Source organism: Macrotis lagotis, chromosome 3 (assembly GCF_037893015.1).
Source record: "Macrotis lagotis isolate mMagLag1 chromosome 3, bilby.v1.9.chrom.fasta, whole genome shotgun sequence".
Lineage (NCBI taxonomy): Eukaryota > Metazoa > Chordata > Mammalia > Peramelemorphia > Peramelidae > Macrotis > Macrotis lagotis.
In genome coordinates, this window is record NC_133660.1 from 69,879,273 (window position 1) to 69,897,253 (window position 17,981).

General features: G+C 39.2%; 1 protein-coding gene across 5 annotated transcripts in view; it reads left to right on the forward strand.

The window, feature by feature from the left end:
• ACSL1 (acyl-CoA synthetase long chain family member 1) overlaps positions 1-17,467 on the forward strand; it is an 80,729-nt gene extending 63,262 nt beyond the window's left edge. For all 5 annotated transcript variants that reach the window (XM_074228870.1, XM_074228866.1, XM_074228869.1 and 2 more), the window contains 10 exons: positions 1,952-2,086; positions 2,838-2,972; positions 4,190-4,285; positions 7,235-7,307; positions 9,305-9,393; positions 10,018-10,134; positions 13,410-13,553; positions 14,101-14,202; positions 15,095-15,166; positions 15,799-17,467. In XM_074228870.1, the coding sequence (XP_074084971.1) occupies positions 1,952-2,086; positions 2,838-2,972; positions 4,190-4,285; positions 7,235-7,307; positions 9,305-9,393; positions 10,018-10,134; positions 13,410-13,553; positions 14,101-14,202; positions 15,095-15,166; positions 15,799-15,939 (1,104 nt within the window). In that variant the 3' untranslated portion in view covers positions 15,940-17,467. The remainder of the gene's footprint in view (positions 1-1,951; positions 2,087-2,837; positions 2,973-4,189; positions 4,286-7,234; positions 7,308-9,304; positions 9,394-10,017; positions 10,135-13,409; positions 13,554-14,100; positions 14,203-15,094; positions 15,167-15,798) is intronic.
• The last annotated feature ends 514 nt before the right edge of the window (positions 17,468-17,981 follow it).

Below are 17,981 nucleotides of genomic sequence, written 5' to 3' on the forward strand. Positions count from 1 at the left end.
GCCCAGGGTCACACAGTTTAATAAGTGTCTGAGGCCAAATCTGAACTCAGGAAGATGAATCATCTGCTTCCAGGCACTATATCTACCATTTTGCTGCCCTAAACAACCTTGAATACAAACTGAATTGTTCCTGGAAGAGAAAACTAATTTAATTTGGGTATCCAGACTTAGTGAATATAAGGGAAAAATATGCAGATGGACTGAGATTGAAAGTCAAATAACCTTTTGATGACTTTTTAAAGAGTAAGCTTGTAAAATAAATTGTAAGAAACTTGGACTTTAAGCAGTAGTTGAAATTATTAGGGTGAAGCATTAGCATTGGGAATTAAAATTTACATTTGCTCCTTTCCACCCACCTTCACAGTCTATCATTTTAAGTATGTGACCCCAAATGGGATCTTGCCTATAATCTGGGCAAAATAAGGACCATCTGGAATTGTACCATAAGGTACAAATAATGGTATGCATCATATAGTATCTCTCTCTTTACCTTTATTTGAATGCAAATCAATGTAAAAATGGTCATTTTTATTGTCAATGATTTTTGCAAGTGTTTTTCAGTATATATCTATGTATATCTATGTATAGTTTTCCCCCTTCAAAGAAATCACATTTTTAGGAATGTGGATTACATGTGGAACTATTTTCTTTTTTTAACTGTTTTATAGAAGTTTTTTTTTTTCACTATATCACAGCTAAATCTTCCTCCTTTCTACCTTCCTCCTGCCCTCCCATTTTGAACCCATGACAAAAACAGTTCAGCAGAAATATTTGCTACATGGACTATACTTGAAACTCTATGCATTATTCTGTAATAATAGTCCCCCACTCCTCTACCCTAAAGGCACCACTACCAAGGCATAATATACTATTTTCAACTAAAACTAAGTATCCCTTCCTTTAATAAATAGAATAAAATGTGTCTTAGTCTTAATCATCCTCTGTCTTAAGGATTATATCATCATAAAATACATCATCAAATTCTAGAATGGCCTTGAGATTTAATCTAAAAATTCCTTTGAGGAACACCTTGCGTAATTTGTTTCTCCATTTATTTCATACTATTTTAAGCTTGTGCAGATACATAGATATGAGGATTCCCTTCATCACTGAAGACTATAAGTACTTGTTGCCTTTAGTAGATCATTTTCATTGACTGTAGCTGAGAGCATTTGTCACCTCGTAGCTACCTTCCTGATGATGAGTCTTTCTGGCCTTCACTAGACCAGATCTTGGACTCTACAACACAGATAGCCCTTTGCCAGGTGCTACAGAGCCCTTCAGAACCACCTACAACCATTCACACCACAATGAGATATCAAAGGTCTTCACTGGATGTTAATATTAACAATATTAAACTAATGTTCTGACTCATATTATTTGGCATGAGACCATAGAGACCATCTTATTTAAACCCCTCATTTTATAAATGAGGAAACTGAGGCCTAAAGAATTATCAGGCTTTAAGGCAAATATTATTGTACAGATAGTAAAATTAAAAAATTTTAGGGATTGGCTAGGTACCACAGTGGATAGAGCACCAGCCCTGGAGTCAGGAGTACCTGAGTTCAAATCCGGCCTCAGACACTTACTAATTACCTAGCTGTGTGGCCTTGGACAAGCCACTTAACCCCATTTACCTTGCAAAAACCTGTATAAAAGAAAAGTTATCCTATAACAAACTCTACTGTAATATCCTCCAGCAAGTTGTCCATAGATAACAAATTCCATATTAACTTCTTCCTGTCCCATTATTTCACCTAATTTTGTTTTTATAGAATACCATTGATCAATACTAGGTGGGATGTGTTAAATATAAATGAAGGTATTTGGGACTTGCCAACTTAAACCCAAACTTGAAGTGATCTCACCAGAAAGTGGACTGTGGTTTTAGCTAACAGCAAGAGGGCCTTGGTTCATGAATTCACACCTTCTTCTTCCACCTCCCCAGTGTGTAATGCTCTGTCATGGAGCTAAAATAGGATTCTTCCAAGGAGATATCCGTTTACTTATGGATGACCTCAAGATGCTGCAGCCCACCATCTTCCCTGTGGTTCCAAGACTGCTGAACCGGATGTTTGACAAAGTAAGCTTAAGCCTATTTAGGGGAGTTGGAATGGGGACATTCCATGAGTATTATTGCATGAATATTATTGAAGGACCCTGAAAGATGAACTTGGAAAAGCAAGAAGAGTTTATCAAATGCTTACTTTTACATTGTGCTAATCACTGGGATACCCGTCCCAGTAAAAAGAAAGCTATTTTCTGTCCTCAAGGAGCTTACATCCTAAGACAAAGATAGTGCATAAAAAGGAAGGGAAGAGGGACTTAATCCAAGGCATTCTTTTGAAGGCTGAAAAGTCAAGTCAGAAGCATAGTCTGGAGAAGAATGAAGGTTGAACAGCCTAGGTCGCTCCCCAAAATGAGGCCCCAATATAGGAGTAGCTCCCAATGGGAAAAGGGGACTTACATGGTACAGGAGGAACTCCCAGAGGGATAAAGGGGCTAACGTGGTCCAAGAGGTATCCCAAGGGGAGGGAGAAGTTCAGGATGTGCCAGCCATTGAGGAAGCATGGTAGAAAAGGTTGAACAGTGAGCAGCAGAGGCCAGAGGGGAATGAAGATATTCATATGATATGAATTGTATCTTCAATAGCTTTAATAGCAGGGTGGGGAATTATTGACGGTATTCATTGTAATTCAGTTTACTTCAATTCTATTTTTTTTAAATTAATTCAGTTATTCACATTATAATGCTGTACAAACTCTCTCAGACATGAGGGCAAGGCTTTGACCCATTCTTTGGAGAAACCTAGTTATCATTACTGGACTTGTTAGATTTTTGGACAGGCCAACACAACAATGAAGCGGTGGATCCTGGACTTTGCTTCCAAGAGGAAAGAGGCAGAACTCCGAAGTGGCATAATTAGAAACAACAGCCTATGGGATAAATTTATTTTCCACAAAATTCAGGTAATAATTGGATGTGTAACAATTTCTCTTTCTGCTTAAACTAGCCCAGGTCCAAATTTCTAAGAAGGTAGAAGATGGAGAGGATGTGTGGCGTGTGTGTATGTGTGTGTGTGTGTGTGTGTGTGTGTGTGTGTGTGTGTTTGTATAATTGTATATGTAAATCCTGAAATCCACTGGCATTGAACTAGAAGCCTTCTGGTTCAGACTCCTCATTTCACTGAGGCCCAGGGAAAAGGAGTCACTTGATCATATGGGTAGAAAGCATCAGAGGTAGACCTTAAACCAAGAAACTGTGATTCTCCTGCTACTATAGAAAGTAGTGGTAGGAGGTGCAGCAGCCCCCCGCCCCCCGACGTAGCAGTAGCAGCTCAGCAGCAGTGGTAGTTTCTTGACAGAGAAACTGGAGTGGTTTGTCATTTCCTTCTCCAGTTTATTTGACGGATGAAGAAGCTGAGGCAAACAGTTGCCCAGGGTCCCACAGCTAATGAGGGACCAGATTAGAACTCAGGAGTCTTCCTGACGCTTGGTTCAGACATTCTATCCACTGTGTCACCAAGCTGCCTCAAATCTTAAAGCCTGGGGGCATCCTACAATATACTCATTTTGCAGACAATTATTTAGTGTCGACCATTTACCTGACTATGCTGGGCCCAATGAAAAGCAGTCCCTGCCTTTGAGGTACTATCTCCATATGAAGAGTTAAAAGATATTTAATAATGGAATTGGTGATCCAGGAGCAAAACTTGAGGGTGTAGTCAAGATACACGGACCTGGGGTCATCTATATAGGGCGACTTCTGAGTCCCTGGCAGCTCCTGAGATCACCAGAGGTGGGGGGGTGGCCAACGGACAACCTGCCTGGAGGGGCAGAGGGTGGGGAAATCTGGCAGAGAAGCTGGGGAATGGTCGATCAGACCGGAGGGGGGAGAATAGGAGCCAGAGAGCCAGAAACCCCAGAGACGGCTCTCTGGGGCTCATGGTCAAGAGGGGAGGCCCAGCTTCACCTCCTCCTGGCCTCGGGGCTCAGCGTCCTCTCTGGGGCTTGGAAGTTGTAGCCTCAGCACGTAGTACAGTAGGGGTCTTCAGAGAGCAGGGTGGAGCCGGGGATAGGCTGGGGTGAGTTCCTGGTGAGGCTCGAGGCTTAGCAAAGGAAGCTCCTGAGAGCAATCTCCATTCTTTACCTGGCATCTCGCTTTGTTCCCTCGCTGTCTCTTGAAGGCCAGCCTTGGAGGGAAGGTCAGATTAATGATCACCGGAGCAGCTCCTGTGTCAGCCACTGTCCTGACTTTCCTGAGGGCAGCCCTGGGCTGTCAGGTGAGTTGTTCAAATTGTTTGGGGGCCGATCCTGACCAGCAATGGTCTTGGGGAAGTGTGTGTGTGTGTGTGTGTGTGTGTGTGTGTGTGTGTGTGTGTGTGTACACATGTGTCCGTGTGCTCATGCATGTACATGTGTCTTTGTGCCCATGTATATGTATGCTTGTGTGTGTATTCTATCCTTGCCTGTCTCAGGGGCAGCATTTTATCAGACAGTGTTGTGGCTGGAAGAAGAAAGGGCCAAATTGTGGCCCATGTGGGGAAGGGTCGCACATATTGTGGTTCCTCGGGGTCCCGTCTTTGCATCTTTTGCATGATGACATGAACTGCATGGGCCGTCATCTGCCCCAGTTTGGTGGCACAGACACTTTAGGCATAGTTGGGTGTAGCGCAGTCTTGAACCAGGGAACAGAGCCCCTTGTGTACCCTCTGTGTCCTCCTCTCCTTGGTACATCACTTATGAATAGGACATTCACATCAGCCTTATTGACCATTGATGGTCTTTGTTGTTTGTTCAGGAGCTGGGATTGTTGCACTTTGAAGTAAGGGAATTGTCCTTGCCTTTCATAATAATAGCAATGATAATTGGCACAGGTAATACTTTAAAGTTTACAAAGTACTTTTTATATGTTAACTCGGCTGATCCTCCCAGTACCCCTGTGAAATACATGATGTGTTATCCCCATTTTACAGATGGGGAAAATTGAGACATTAAAGGTGACTCAAAGCAAGTCAATGACCAGGGGAGTATTTGAATTCATAATTCCCTGACTCCAAGTGTAGCTGTCCACGTGCTGTGCCACCTGATTGCTGCCTGGTGCTGTGAATGCCAGGCCCCCTTTTTATAGAGCCTATGTGGCCAGGACCGAGATGGGGTGATGGTGCTCCCCTCAGAGATGCATGGGAAGGTCAGGAGGCATCACAACATTTCTCACAGACAGACCTGACTTTTGTTTCTTTATCAAGAAACCCTAAGATTTCATGTAACCTAAACTTCCAGAAACTATTTCTAGCTTTGACATCAAAATCTTCTCATTTCTTTCCCCTAAAACCCCTTTAGTAGGGCTCTCTGACACAGCATGTGTGAGTTTCCTACTCCACTGGTTGCAAACTAGAAACTGTAGAATCATTGCAGAAGAACTAAGAATGTATATGTGTCCATATATCGATAGATGGATGGAGAGAAGGGTGGAAGGATGGAGGGATGGAGGGATGGATGGATGAATAGATGCTAAATCTTGTCATGGAGCATCAGTATCTGATGAGGTGACTCAAACAATTTTTCTACAAGGAATATTTCTTACAGACTTTTAAGCTACAGAATCAGTCTTGCCACATTGAGCAAAACCACATGGAGCCTTGAGTTTTCTTGCTTTCCCAACAGGGACTTTTTCTTTCTTTTCTAACAGACACCTCAATTAAAGACTTTATCACAAGCCAATTTATGACCCAAGATAGAAAAGAAACATAGGCAACCCTGCCAGTTCCAGGGCTGTGAATCCAGCAGGTCATGGTGAGTTAGGGAGCCTTTGCCTGGACTCAGTGGTCACCATAAATTGCTGGGTACATATTGGAAGAAGAAACATGTAGCCTAACAGTATGTAACATACTTTCTTTTAAAAAAAGAAATTCTCACATATTTAACCTAATTTTATAAAAATTCATAGAAAATCAAAATTTTCAATTTAAAGTAGGGATTAATAACCTGGGGGTCTATTAACCTTTAAAAAGTATTTTATAGCTATTTCAGTATAACTGGTTTCCACAAAATCCTATTCATTGTATACATTTAAAAACATTATTCTGAGTTGAGATCTGAAGACTTTATCAAGTTGTTGGCAGGTTTGACTAGATGGGTACATCAGAGCAATGTTAGAGACAAAAACATACATATTTGTGTATATGTACATATGTTTTATGTATGTGTGTATATGTGTGTATGTATATACGTGTGTGTGTGTGTCTGTCTGTCTGTAATGGGATAGGCAGAAACTAGGCCTTAATTAAAGGCATGCTGAAGGATGACTTTTTTCATCCTCTTAACGACGAAATCAATTGACCTTTGCCACAGACAGCAGAACTGGTTTTGAGGAAGTATCAGGGTCACAGAGTCTAAAGCAGTTGTTCTCAGAAGAGTCAGTACATGACTCTGTCTTCTTGCAAATCCAAAGACTTCCTGTCATCTATCACTTGTTGAAAGGCTGTCTTCCTACAAATAGGAAGGATAAAAACCTGTGTCCTTGGTTAAATTCAGATCGAGCCTTGCCCCTTTTTTGTATAATCTCACCAAGCACATTTTAATAAAAGTCCATGAATCTTGTATTTCTCCTCCCAGAAGTCTCCTAACTAACCATGACCCGCTGGATTCACAACCCTGGAACTGGCAGGGCTGCCTTTGTTTCTTTCCTCTCTTGAGTCATGGATTGGCTTGTGATAAAGTCTTTAATGAAGTGCCTTTTGAAAAGAAAGAAAACACCCCTGTTGGGAGATCAAGAAGACTCAATGCTGAGGTCATTTCATTCTTGGGTAGCTGTGTGAGTGTGTGTGTGTTTGTACATATATATGTTTTATAAGGCACATTTCTCTGTATCTGATTGTATATCTTCAACCTGTCATCTTGTTAGACTCAGAAAGTCCCCAATTGAGAAGAGCCTCTGCCAGTACAGAAGCATGCAGAAGTGCAAATGTATGCAGTTGTACACAAACATACACATGGTGTAGATGTGTGTATGGGTTAGTTACATGTGTGTGTATTGTGTGTACATATATAAACGTGTGGGTGAACACATCTGTCATTTCTTTCCTCACAGTGATTAGATAGAAATTGGCTGACTGGACCAAATGAAGGCATGGTCACAGGAACTTGTGGGGTGGTTGAATGTGGCACTTTCAATAATGATATAGAGCTTTTGCCACCAACAAATCACTTGAATGTCTTTGCTCTTGTAGTTCTATGAAGGCTACGGACAAACAGAGTGCACAGCTGGGTGTTCCTTGACAGTTCCAGGAGACTGGACAGCTGGTATGGTTGGACCTCTTATGGCCCCTCTTCCTTGGTCTATCAAAGGTTTAGCTGGAGCTCCCCTGACTTCTGGGCCTATTGAGTCTTCAGTCCCTGAACTATCACAGGGCTGCTGTCATCTACCAGGATCTACCCCCAGGCTGGCTCCAAGAAGCCTTATTGTGGCCCTACCCTTGCAGGATATGCATAGGAACTTAAAGAAACTTTGAGGGACTGGTAGGTAGGGAATTTCCGAGTGAAGATTCAGTCACTTAGTAGAGCTAAGTCTTACTGAACTGCCTAAGGCTGTAAAGTTAAGTGATTTGCTCTAGATGGAAAATAAATCAAATGTCTGAGATAAGATTTGAAACTTTAAAGTTTTCTTGACTCAACTACTACAGCAGATCACTTCTCCTATATGCAGATATTATCTGTTTTTTGTAATACATAAATACATGTAGCATACATATACTATGGCTTGGTTATTGGCATTTGTGTACATTTAATGTTTATGTATGCACTTATGTATGCATAGGGAACATGGAATAAATGTGCTGAATATGGATGAATATAAAATATTCATTGTCTTATTGACCCTTTAAGAAAACTTCTCTAAAAACTAAATAAATGATCCAATAAGTTCTCTAAATTATAAAACACAAATTTAGGATTTTTTTCTTTTTAGGTTTTTGCAAGGCAAATGGGGTTAAGTGGCTTGCCCAAGGCCACACAGCTAGGTAATTATTAAGTGTCTGAGACTGGATTTGAATTCAGGTACTCCTGACTCCAAGGCTGGTGCTTTATCCACTGCGCCACCTAGGCACCCCTAGGATTTTTTTTTAACATGTTGTTTATTTAATTAGGTTTTTTTGGTCAAAAAAGCATTCTGAACATCCAGCCCAGGAAGCTTCAAAAAGGAGCTTCCAGCCCCTTTGGGAAACTCTTATAAAGATAAATATATACTTTGAACTGAAAGACCAGCTTCTAGCTTAGAGAGGATGTCAGTTCCTCCCTCCATGTTTTACAAATTAGTAACTGAGGCCAGAAGTAAAATGACTTGCCCAAGGTCACACAACTAGTATCTGGTCTTTCTGACATTGAGGTCAACATAGTCTCCATTATACCACAACAAAAAATACATAGAGACACACACATAGACATAATATTCATACATTGTGTACATGTATCTGTTGTGTATATATGTACATTTGTATATAAAAAAATCTATACACACTCTGTGATCTCCTAAATTTCAGGTTCCTTAGTGTTTAGCATAATGAATTATACTTTTTTCTTTTTTCAGCCCAGACATTTGACTTAATTGTTTAAGGGAACTCCCTGATATGAAAACTCCTCCTGTTAATGTTGATCAGCAATTCATAACTTAGAGTTACCTGGAAAAACCTATACAGTGATTTATCTATGATCATACACCGCATTTGGCAGCATTTGAAAAACCAGGGGTCCTTGAACTTTTACAAATAAATGAATGAATGAATAATATTTTATACATAAGTACATATAACAATTTCAGTATAATTAATCTCTTTTGTAAATATGTATGTACTTTGAGAAGGGGTCCAGAGGCTTTACCAGACTTCCAAAGGGGTGAATAACCCCCCAAAATGGAGAATTTCTGATCTAAGATCACATTCCCCTCCTAGTTTTACTGACTATATAAAATGGATCTTTAATAAATATATTGAGCAGTTAGGTGGCAAAGTGGATAGAATACTGGGCCTAGATACTTCCTAGCTATGTGATCTTGAATAAGTCACCTAACCCAGTTTACCTCAGTTTTCTCATCTGTCAAATGAGCTGGAGAAGAAATGGCAAAGTATTCCAATATCTCTGCCAAGAAAACCCCAATTGGGGTCACAAAAAGTTGGCCACAACTGAAAAACTAAGCAATAATGAGTGTCAGATGAATGTTATTGAATACAAGTACTTGAGCCAGGTGCCATGGGGAGGGTGGCCAGTTCCAGATGAGTGATCATTCTATTTCTTTTGATGTGTAGGCCACGTTGGTGCTCCAATGCCTTGCTGTCTTATAAAGCTTGTTGATGTAGAAGAGATGAATTATCTGGCTGCCAAGGGAGAAGGTGAGGTGAGTAAAATTGTACTCATTATTGAAGTTTCACCCCGTCTTTTTTTTGTCACCCCCTTACTTTCAAGAGAAGATAGCTGAGTATTAGGGTTTAATCTAACAGATGGTTCTAGAGAGAAACACTTAATTTTAAATGAGTAGAAGGATGACTGGGCAGAAAGCTCTTGCTGAAGTGACTGTTCTGTACCCAGGGAGCCCATAGACTAGAGGTCTTCACTGGCAGTTGTCCTTGAAGCTTAGGTCCTAATTGCCCTAGCTACCAATTAATGAATTTCTTACAGATTAAATAAAGAGATCCTAATGACCTAAAAGTAATTTCTTGGGAATTTGGAGCCAAGAGTCTTAGCCCTAAGCATTGTGACCAGAGCCTTTCCAATAGGCCATCTATCACTGCTTCAGGACAGGGCTTGAAACAGGGCAGATGGGGTGTTAGAGGTGAAGCCCAAGATCCTCGGTTGGTCCATTCTCCTTGTACTGAACAGAGAAAAATTTCCAGCTACTGGGAAAAAAGCCAAATTTTTCCCCCCTTTTCAGAAGTCTTACTAAATCTCATAGATTGAACTGTATCTCTGCTTTAACAATTTAGTTTGTAGCATTAATGATATGAAAATCCCCTTTTCTCAGATATGTGTGAAAGGGCCAAATGTATTTAAAGGCTATTTGAAGGACCCAGCAAAAACAGCAGAAGCTCTGGATAAAGATGGCTGGCTGCATACAGGAGATGTTGGGAAATGGTTACCTGTAAGTAAATTTTTCCTCTTTTCTCTAATATTTTACCCTGAAACAAGGTGGGGTGGAGCAGAATCTGCTGAGTAATCATCATTCCATATCACATTTCCCTTCTAACAAAGAAAAATCTTAAAACAAAAACAGCCAATATATCTAACAGTGTATAAAACTTTCTGGTCCTTTAGTCTCCCCTTCTCACATGTTTCATTGTCTGTTCTCCAGGACCAAATTAGTTATCACAATTGCCTGTCTTCTGTTTAGGATTTTTTTTAAATAACTTACATATTGAAACCATTTTCTAGTTCTCAGTTTTTTTCAGCTCCACTTCACATAAATCTCTGTCTTTTTCTCTGAATTCTTCATAGTCATCATTTCTTACAGTACAGTAATAGTCCATTACATTCATTTACCACAATATGTTCAGCTATTTCCTAATTGATGTATGTTCAGTTTGATCCCAGGCATCTGCTACCCCAAAAGGTACTGGTAGGAGTATTTTGGTATACGCTATAGTTTTTGTTCTATTTTGATCTTGGGGTATGTGCTCAGAAATAATAAAAATGATGATGATGATGATGATGATGATGATAGAATTTATTCACATTTATATGTGCCAGATACTTTTCCATATAATACTCATTTGATCATTACAACAATCCTGAGAGGTAGGTTGTATTTTTACACATTTTACAGATGAGGAAATTGAGACAAACAGTAGTGAGGATACTGAGCCAAAGAATATTTTTAAAAAACTTTTTTTAAAATTTAAGGCAGTGGGGTTAAGTGACTTGCCCAAGGTCACACAGCTAGGTAATTATTAAGTGTCTGAGGTTGGATTTGAACTGAGACCCTCCTGACTCCAAGGCTGGTACTCTATCTACTGCACCACCTAGCTGCCCCAGAGCCAAAAAATATTAAAGCTGAGTCACTTTTTTCCTTCTAAATTTCCAAATTGTGATCGGGGATGAAGGGCCAATCTACAATTCAGCTCTGGTTCACCAACACACTTGTGTATCCTCAAGCCCAACAGTGATGATTTTTGCTTTTTGATATCTTGGTTGATTTGCTAAGTTTGAGGCAAAACTTAAGGGTTGTTAGAATTTGCGTTACTCTTATTGGCAATTTGGAGTACTTTTTTTGATGGTTGTTGATAGTATGCAATTCTTTTGAAAACTCTTCACCCCCATGACCATTTTTTTTCTGTTGGGAAATAAATCGTAGTGGGGTGTGTGTTTGTGTGTGTGTGTGTGTGTGTGTGTGTGTGTATTTAATCTTAATATTTATTTAGGGAGAGAGAGTTTGGGCAAATAATTTCACTGATGTTGGGAACCCTCAATCAATAAACTCCCCATCAATGCAGATCCCTAAGCATTCTGCATCTTACAGTCTTAAGGGGGTTTCTTGGGGACACTGAGATTTATCCCAAGTCACACAGTGTTAGAAACAACTTTTCAGACTCTGAGCATCTGTCTCTTACTTTGCCACATGGCTTCTTACATCTTTGCATCAGTGGAGACAAAATGTATTTTTATTTGTTTGTTTATTTGTTTGTTTTTATTTATTTATTTAGCAAGGCAGTAGGGTTAAGTGGCTTGCCTAAGGCCACACGGCTAGGTAATTATTAAGTGTCAGGTCTGATTTGAACTCAGGTACTCTTGGCTGGTGCTCTATCCACTGCATCACCTAGCCACCCTAATGTATTTTTTATAGCAGGCTTGTTGTCCAGCTCTAACTATGATCTTGTGATCCTTCTTGACACCTAGGTTGAAGCTATCTAGGGGAAGAAATATTTTCTTAGAATGGCTGGAGGTTCCGGCAGCAAGAAATGAAGGTTACTCATCCCTTTAAAGGTAGCAAAGGTACTTCACAAAGCAGGGTAGTTTGACTTTCTCTAAGAAGTATTAGGTATAAACCACATTCTAGAAGACTAATGATGAAGCTATTTATCTTTTGGTAGAGAAATAACGGGTTAAAGATGCATAATGAGAAGTATGTTTTTAGACATAGTCAACATAGGAATTTGTTCTGTTTGACTATTCAGATTTGTTACAAGAGATTTGTTAGTAATCTTTTCTAATAGGACCTTGGAAGAAAGGGGAAAGTAGCAACAACTTAGAAAAAGAAAATAAAATAAAAAAGATCACTGAAACAACTTTTTTAAAAATGAGAGGGGAAAAAAATGAAGAAAGTCCAAAAAGAAATATAAACGGGATAGTTTCGAAAGCTACAGGCTTTCAAATTCAACTTATTTTATTCTTAGAAAATAATAATGACTTTATGGGAAAGTTATTAAAAGGAATTTGTAGAATACTCTGATCCAAATATAAAATGGATTAAGTTGTGAGTTCTGGTGGCTCTACTCCCAGTTATAGCTGCATGAGCACAGACAAGTCAAAGTCTTTAGATCTCATTTTTTCATCTGTACAATGAGGTAGAGGAACTAGGATTGAAGGGGGAGTTTGAAAGCTAGCACCTAGACTGAAGTGTCGAAACATTTGGCCATGGTACTTCTGAATGTGGTGTGAACTGGATTAAAATATAATTGGGAAGTGTTTACAGAATAAAAATACAATTAAATGTGGATAATTTTAGTTTTTGGATTTCTAAGTCTGTATATGATCCACAGGAATACCTATGTAGAGGTTAGTGGTTTCTATTTGAATTTGGTACTACTGGTATAGTAGACAGTAGGTTGGTCCTAGAGTCAGGAAGCCTAGGTTTGAATGCCACTTGACTCCTGCTGGTGATGCATGGTTGAGTCAGTCAGCCTCTCTGGCCTCAGTTTTCTCATCTGTAAAATGAAGGGATTGTTTTTAGATTGCTTCTAAGATCCTTTGGGATTCTAGAATTGTGATTCTCAAAGTTTCTTCCAATTCTAAGATTATGTAACCGTTCTTTTTGATTTTTAAATTGTGCTTTTAGGGATGTAAGTGAGAGTAGCTTCAGGAAATGTAAAAAGAGGAGGCTCATCATTGGCCTCTTCATGGCTAGAATACTCAGAGCTCTTTATGTCTGATCCTAAAACCTTATGTACACATGTTAAATTGAATATGGAAATCCCATCTCTCCTCTCCCTCAGGTCCTGGAATCAGTTGGGTTAATACAGTTCTCAGTTCATGTTCCTTAAGTCATTGGTCATTTATTTGTCTTCCACCCGGAAGAGACTAGAGGATAATAGTGCCATTATTTTAATTAAATATAAATTGTGACAAAGATTTGGTGGTTTCCATGTCAGAGTTGTTTCTTTTATGGATATAAATACTCTTTTTTTCTTCTCTCCTATCCAGAATGGTACCTTGAAGATTATTGACAGGAAAAAACATATATTCAAACTGGCACAAGGGGAATACATAGCACCTGAAAAAATTGAAAATATCTACCAGAGAAGTGAGCCTGTTGCTCAGGTGTTTGTATATGGGGAAAGTTTACAGGTATGTTCACCAAGTTGGGTTTTAATGTCTACGGTTATGGAGCAGTGGATGCAAATAGCTATTAAGGGAACTTCAGTTACAGTTAACTTGTGGGGGAAAAAAAACGAACACTTGGATTATGTATTAAACCCAGGAATCTAAAATGCACCATACCAACCTTTGGCTGCCTGCTTCTTCCCAAGTGATTAATGGGCAGGTGGGGCAATGCCTCCTGAAAGTTGTTTCTATTTCAGTTAAATCCTTCACTAAGCAGAGGAATTGAAAGGGGAAGGTTAACCAGGTCAGAGCTTTTTATGAGAACGAGGGAGATGATTGACCACTGGGGCTTTGACTCTTCATTCACTGTCAGTATACATGTTAAAATCAATGCTTTCTCACAAAGATCTCACCCTACAGAAATTAAAATGGGGCTCTCCTTTAGATTCAAGTGAATTGAGCATTCTGTGAGCAAGTATGATTCAGGATCCTCCCAAAGATCCTGATGCTCAGGGATGTCCATCCTGGACCAGTGTAATTGTAACTGACCCACTGTTTTGTTGTGTTGAAGGCGTTCCTCATAGGTATAGTGGTACCAGATGTGGAAACACTGTCTCCCTGGGCCAAAAAGAAGGGCTTCAGTGGATCCATTACAGACTTGTGCAGAAATAAGGTAAGCATCTGATGATAATAATGACAACATTAATAATAGCTAACACATACAGTGTTCATTTTACAGTGTTCATTTACCCTGTAACATCACAGAATCCTTTGCTACCTCCCAACAAATTAGTTACCACCTTCCATGTAAGACAGAAATTCCTACTTCCAACAACCCTGAGAAGTAGACATTATTATTTTTCCCATTTTACAGTTCAGAAGACAGAGGTTAAGTAACTTCCAACTTGTAATCAGAATCAACTTGTGTCTGAATTTGAACTCAAGACTTCCTAACTCCTAAGACCAGCACTCTATCCTCTCTACCACCTAGCTGCCAGTAGTCCTGTAGAGTACCAACCTTCCTCCTCCATTTTGTTTTAGATATTCTTGCTTTTAAAATGCAGTTTTTATACTTTTCCTGTTCCTTTGTTGGGTTGGGGCTTCTTGCATGTGGAACATTACATGCAACCTCAGATTTTCTTTTTCTTTTTTTTTTTTTGGAGGTGCCCTTTGGTTTTACTGGCTTGATTCTCTCATATTCTTTTTTTTAATTTGTTTATGTAGGGATTTTTGTTTTATATAATACATATTACACATGTGTTTAATTTATTAATCATCAGCTATATGTCAGGCCCTGTGGACTTTACAAATATTTTCTCATTTGATCCTTACAACAATCCTTCAAAGAAGCTGCTATTGCTATCTGTTGTCCAGGGTCACAGGGTCACAGGCCTCATAAGCATCTGAGGCCAGATTTGAACTCAGGTCTTCCTGATTCCAGACCCAGAGCTCCATCCACTACACCAGCTAGCTGACAGGGATACAAGGGAAAATATAGGTGATGTAAGACAAGTGATATCATTAAAAATATTTTTAATGCTTTCTTTATTTCATTGTCTTAATAGGATGTTAAAAAAGCAATCCTAGAAGATATGGTGAGGCTTGGGAAAGAGGCCGGTTTGAAGACTTTTGAGCAGGTGAGGCTTGAATAAAGGTTGGTGAACCTCCACACAACCAGTTTCTTGCCTTTGGAGATTTCGTTCTAAATGCTTTTCCATGAGATTGAGTTTCTTAATGAGGTCACTATCGAATTTAATTCATAGCAAGTGGCTGTGAATTAATTTAACCTGTAACATCACAGAATCCTTTGGTATCTCCCAACAGATTAGTTAATACCCTCTGTATTAAGACAAAAATTCCTAACCTTTTTTTGTGTCCTGGACCCTTTTGGTAGCCCCATGAAGTCTTCAGAGAGTCATTTTTTCAAATGCACAGAATAAAATACACAGAATTGTGAAAGTAAATAAGTTGTCCAGAGTGTCCCCAAAGTCTTGATGCAATTTAAAACTCCTTTAGAAAGGTCTGTGATTTGATAGTTTTTAAACTGTACTCAGAATCAAAATGGGTCTCAGCTGAAGAATTCGTGGTCTAAGGCAGCCAGGCATAGCAGTCCCTGAAGGGAGAAGAATGGACTGCCCATCTCCCCTGGTAGCAGAGTGGCCAGTAAAGCCCTTCATTCAGTGAATTGTTGTGGTGATTGTTATGGGCTCTTCTTTGAACAAATGGCTTTGGCTACTCCCTTATTGCTTTTGTTTGTTCTTATTTCCAGGTCAAAGGTATTGCTCTCCACTCAGAATTATTTAGTGTGGAGAATGGCCTTCTGACTCCAACACTGAAGGCAAAGAGACCAGAGCTCCGGAAATATTTCAGGGCACAGATTGATGAACTCTATTCTACCATTAAGATTTAATCTTGAGGAAGATAGCTTGGGAAAAACAAAACCGCACACCTCTAAAAGATCTACTTCTACTGTTGGCCTTCATATTGGTAATTTTGACTACAGCAAACATAGGGAAGGAGACTTGTTTGGACGGAGTTCTTGCATAGGAATTTTGAAGGAAACAGAACACTGCCTTACTGTCACCTTATGTTGCTGACCATTTTGTGGTGATATACAATTTCCAAAATGAGCCTTAAATTGTAAAGGGCAACTGTATACCTGATAAGTTATTTGGGACTTCCTCAGCCCAAAGGTTGGTGTTGACTCTTTTCTCCTGATCCTAACCAAGGAACTAGGGCTTCCCTGTTTCTGAGAGATCAGGTGTTTGATATGTTCTCTGCAATTGTCTACTCCAAAGGGTACATAGTACACTGGAGGAAAACAATCCTTTTAAAAATGACACACAGACACACAGAGGAGTGGGGTATACCATAATTCATCCAAACATTAAACCCCCTTTTTCTCCCCCTTCTTTGAATGAGGATTGTGTAACTATCTCTCCTTTACGCCCCACCCCCAGGGTCACCCCAACCCAGAAAAGAAAGAGCTGAACTTTATTGTTTTAAACTTAAGGTTCACTGTAAATCAGGAAAAATACAACTGAACAGATTTGGAGTCACCTGTGAATATACTCCAGAGTGTGGACCCTAACTCTTGCAAAGCAGAATGCTACCCAGAGTGTTTTCCAGATCTCTCTCCTACCCATCCTTCCCTCCAGAAATAAATCTGCCTTAGCCTTGACCATGAGACAAGAATTTCACCATAACTAGCAGGATCAGCCAAGCTCATCTGTGATGACCTGATAACCTTACACCTTATCTCGACACTGCACTAGCCACTCTTTCTGTATAATGGCCAACGGGTTTTTAATGTAGTTTTCATATCAGAATACCATGCCATGATTAATGCTTTAATTGTTTCCCCGAAAATTGTCTCATACCAAACATATCACTTCAAAGTTTAGAGGGAGCAGGTACTTGAATACTTTTTTGTTGAAATAGAGGATAGTAACTGATAGGAATGAACCTATCTGAAGTCTACTTGTGATTTCTATAAAATGTATTCAACAAGCCAGAACAAATGCTAACTATTAGGGGGATATGTAAATCTGGGGAATCAATTTTTCCTAGGAGTAATTCCTGAGGGGCATTTAGTCTAATTAGGGAAATTGATAACATTTCAGTTATTACAGGTCTTGGCAATATTTGACTGAATTAAGTTGTCATTTAAAATGATTCTGTTTTTTGGATACATGGGGATATATGTAATATTCAAGCACAACAAGGTTTGCACTAAAGAGATGTCATTGTAATAACACTATTTGGTAGCCTAATTTCATAATGTGTGCTCTTAATTGCACAACTATCTAAGTCGGTAATTTGTCACATTGGAGTTTCGGATGTTTGCTTTCAGTGTTGGCTATTTCTATGTTTTATAAACCAAAACAGAATTTCCAAAAAATAACGAAGGAAACCAAAATAAATATTTCTGCATTTCATGTGAGAGTTGTGTCTTTTTTTTAATGTCAAATGTGATAGTTGCTCTGAAGTAGTGAGATGGGAAAGACTTACCCCCCCCCACTGCCTGCTCTAATTTTTTCCATTCTCATTGACTATTAACAGTTTTATGACATTTAGAATAACCGACCTTGACATCTGGTCAAAATGTCATTGGGAAAGATCTAACTTCTGTTGAAAAAAAAATAGCAAGTGTTATTCTGAAAAATGCCAAATATTTTATTATAATGTTGTTGATGTTTGTTGGAATTAGTTGCCAAAGCATATCTTTGACCTCTTGCTCTTTGAGGCTATCAGAATGGTAACAATTTATTTTCCCCTCCCCTTTTCCTTCAGTTACTTCTCATTTTTATGCTTTTGATTATGTTGGTTTATGTTGGTTCCTCTTCACAGCTTCTCCTCTTTTTTGTTATTTTTTACCTTTTTGAATGTTTGCTTTTGTTGGGCTGTGACACTCTCATTAATAATTACATGAGGGCCCAGGCTTTCCTGTGA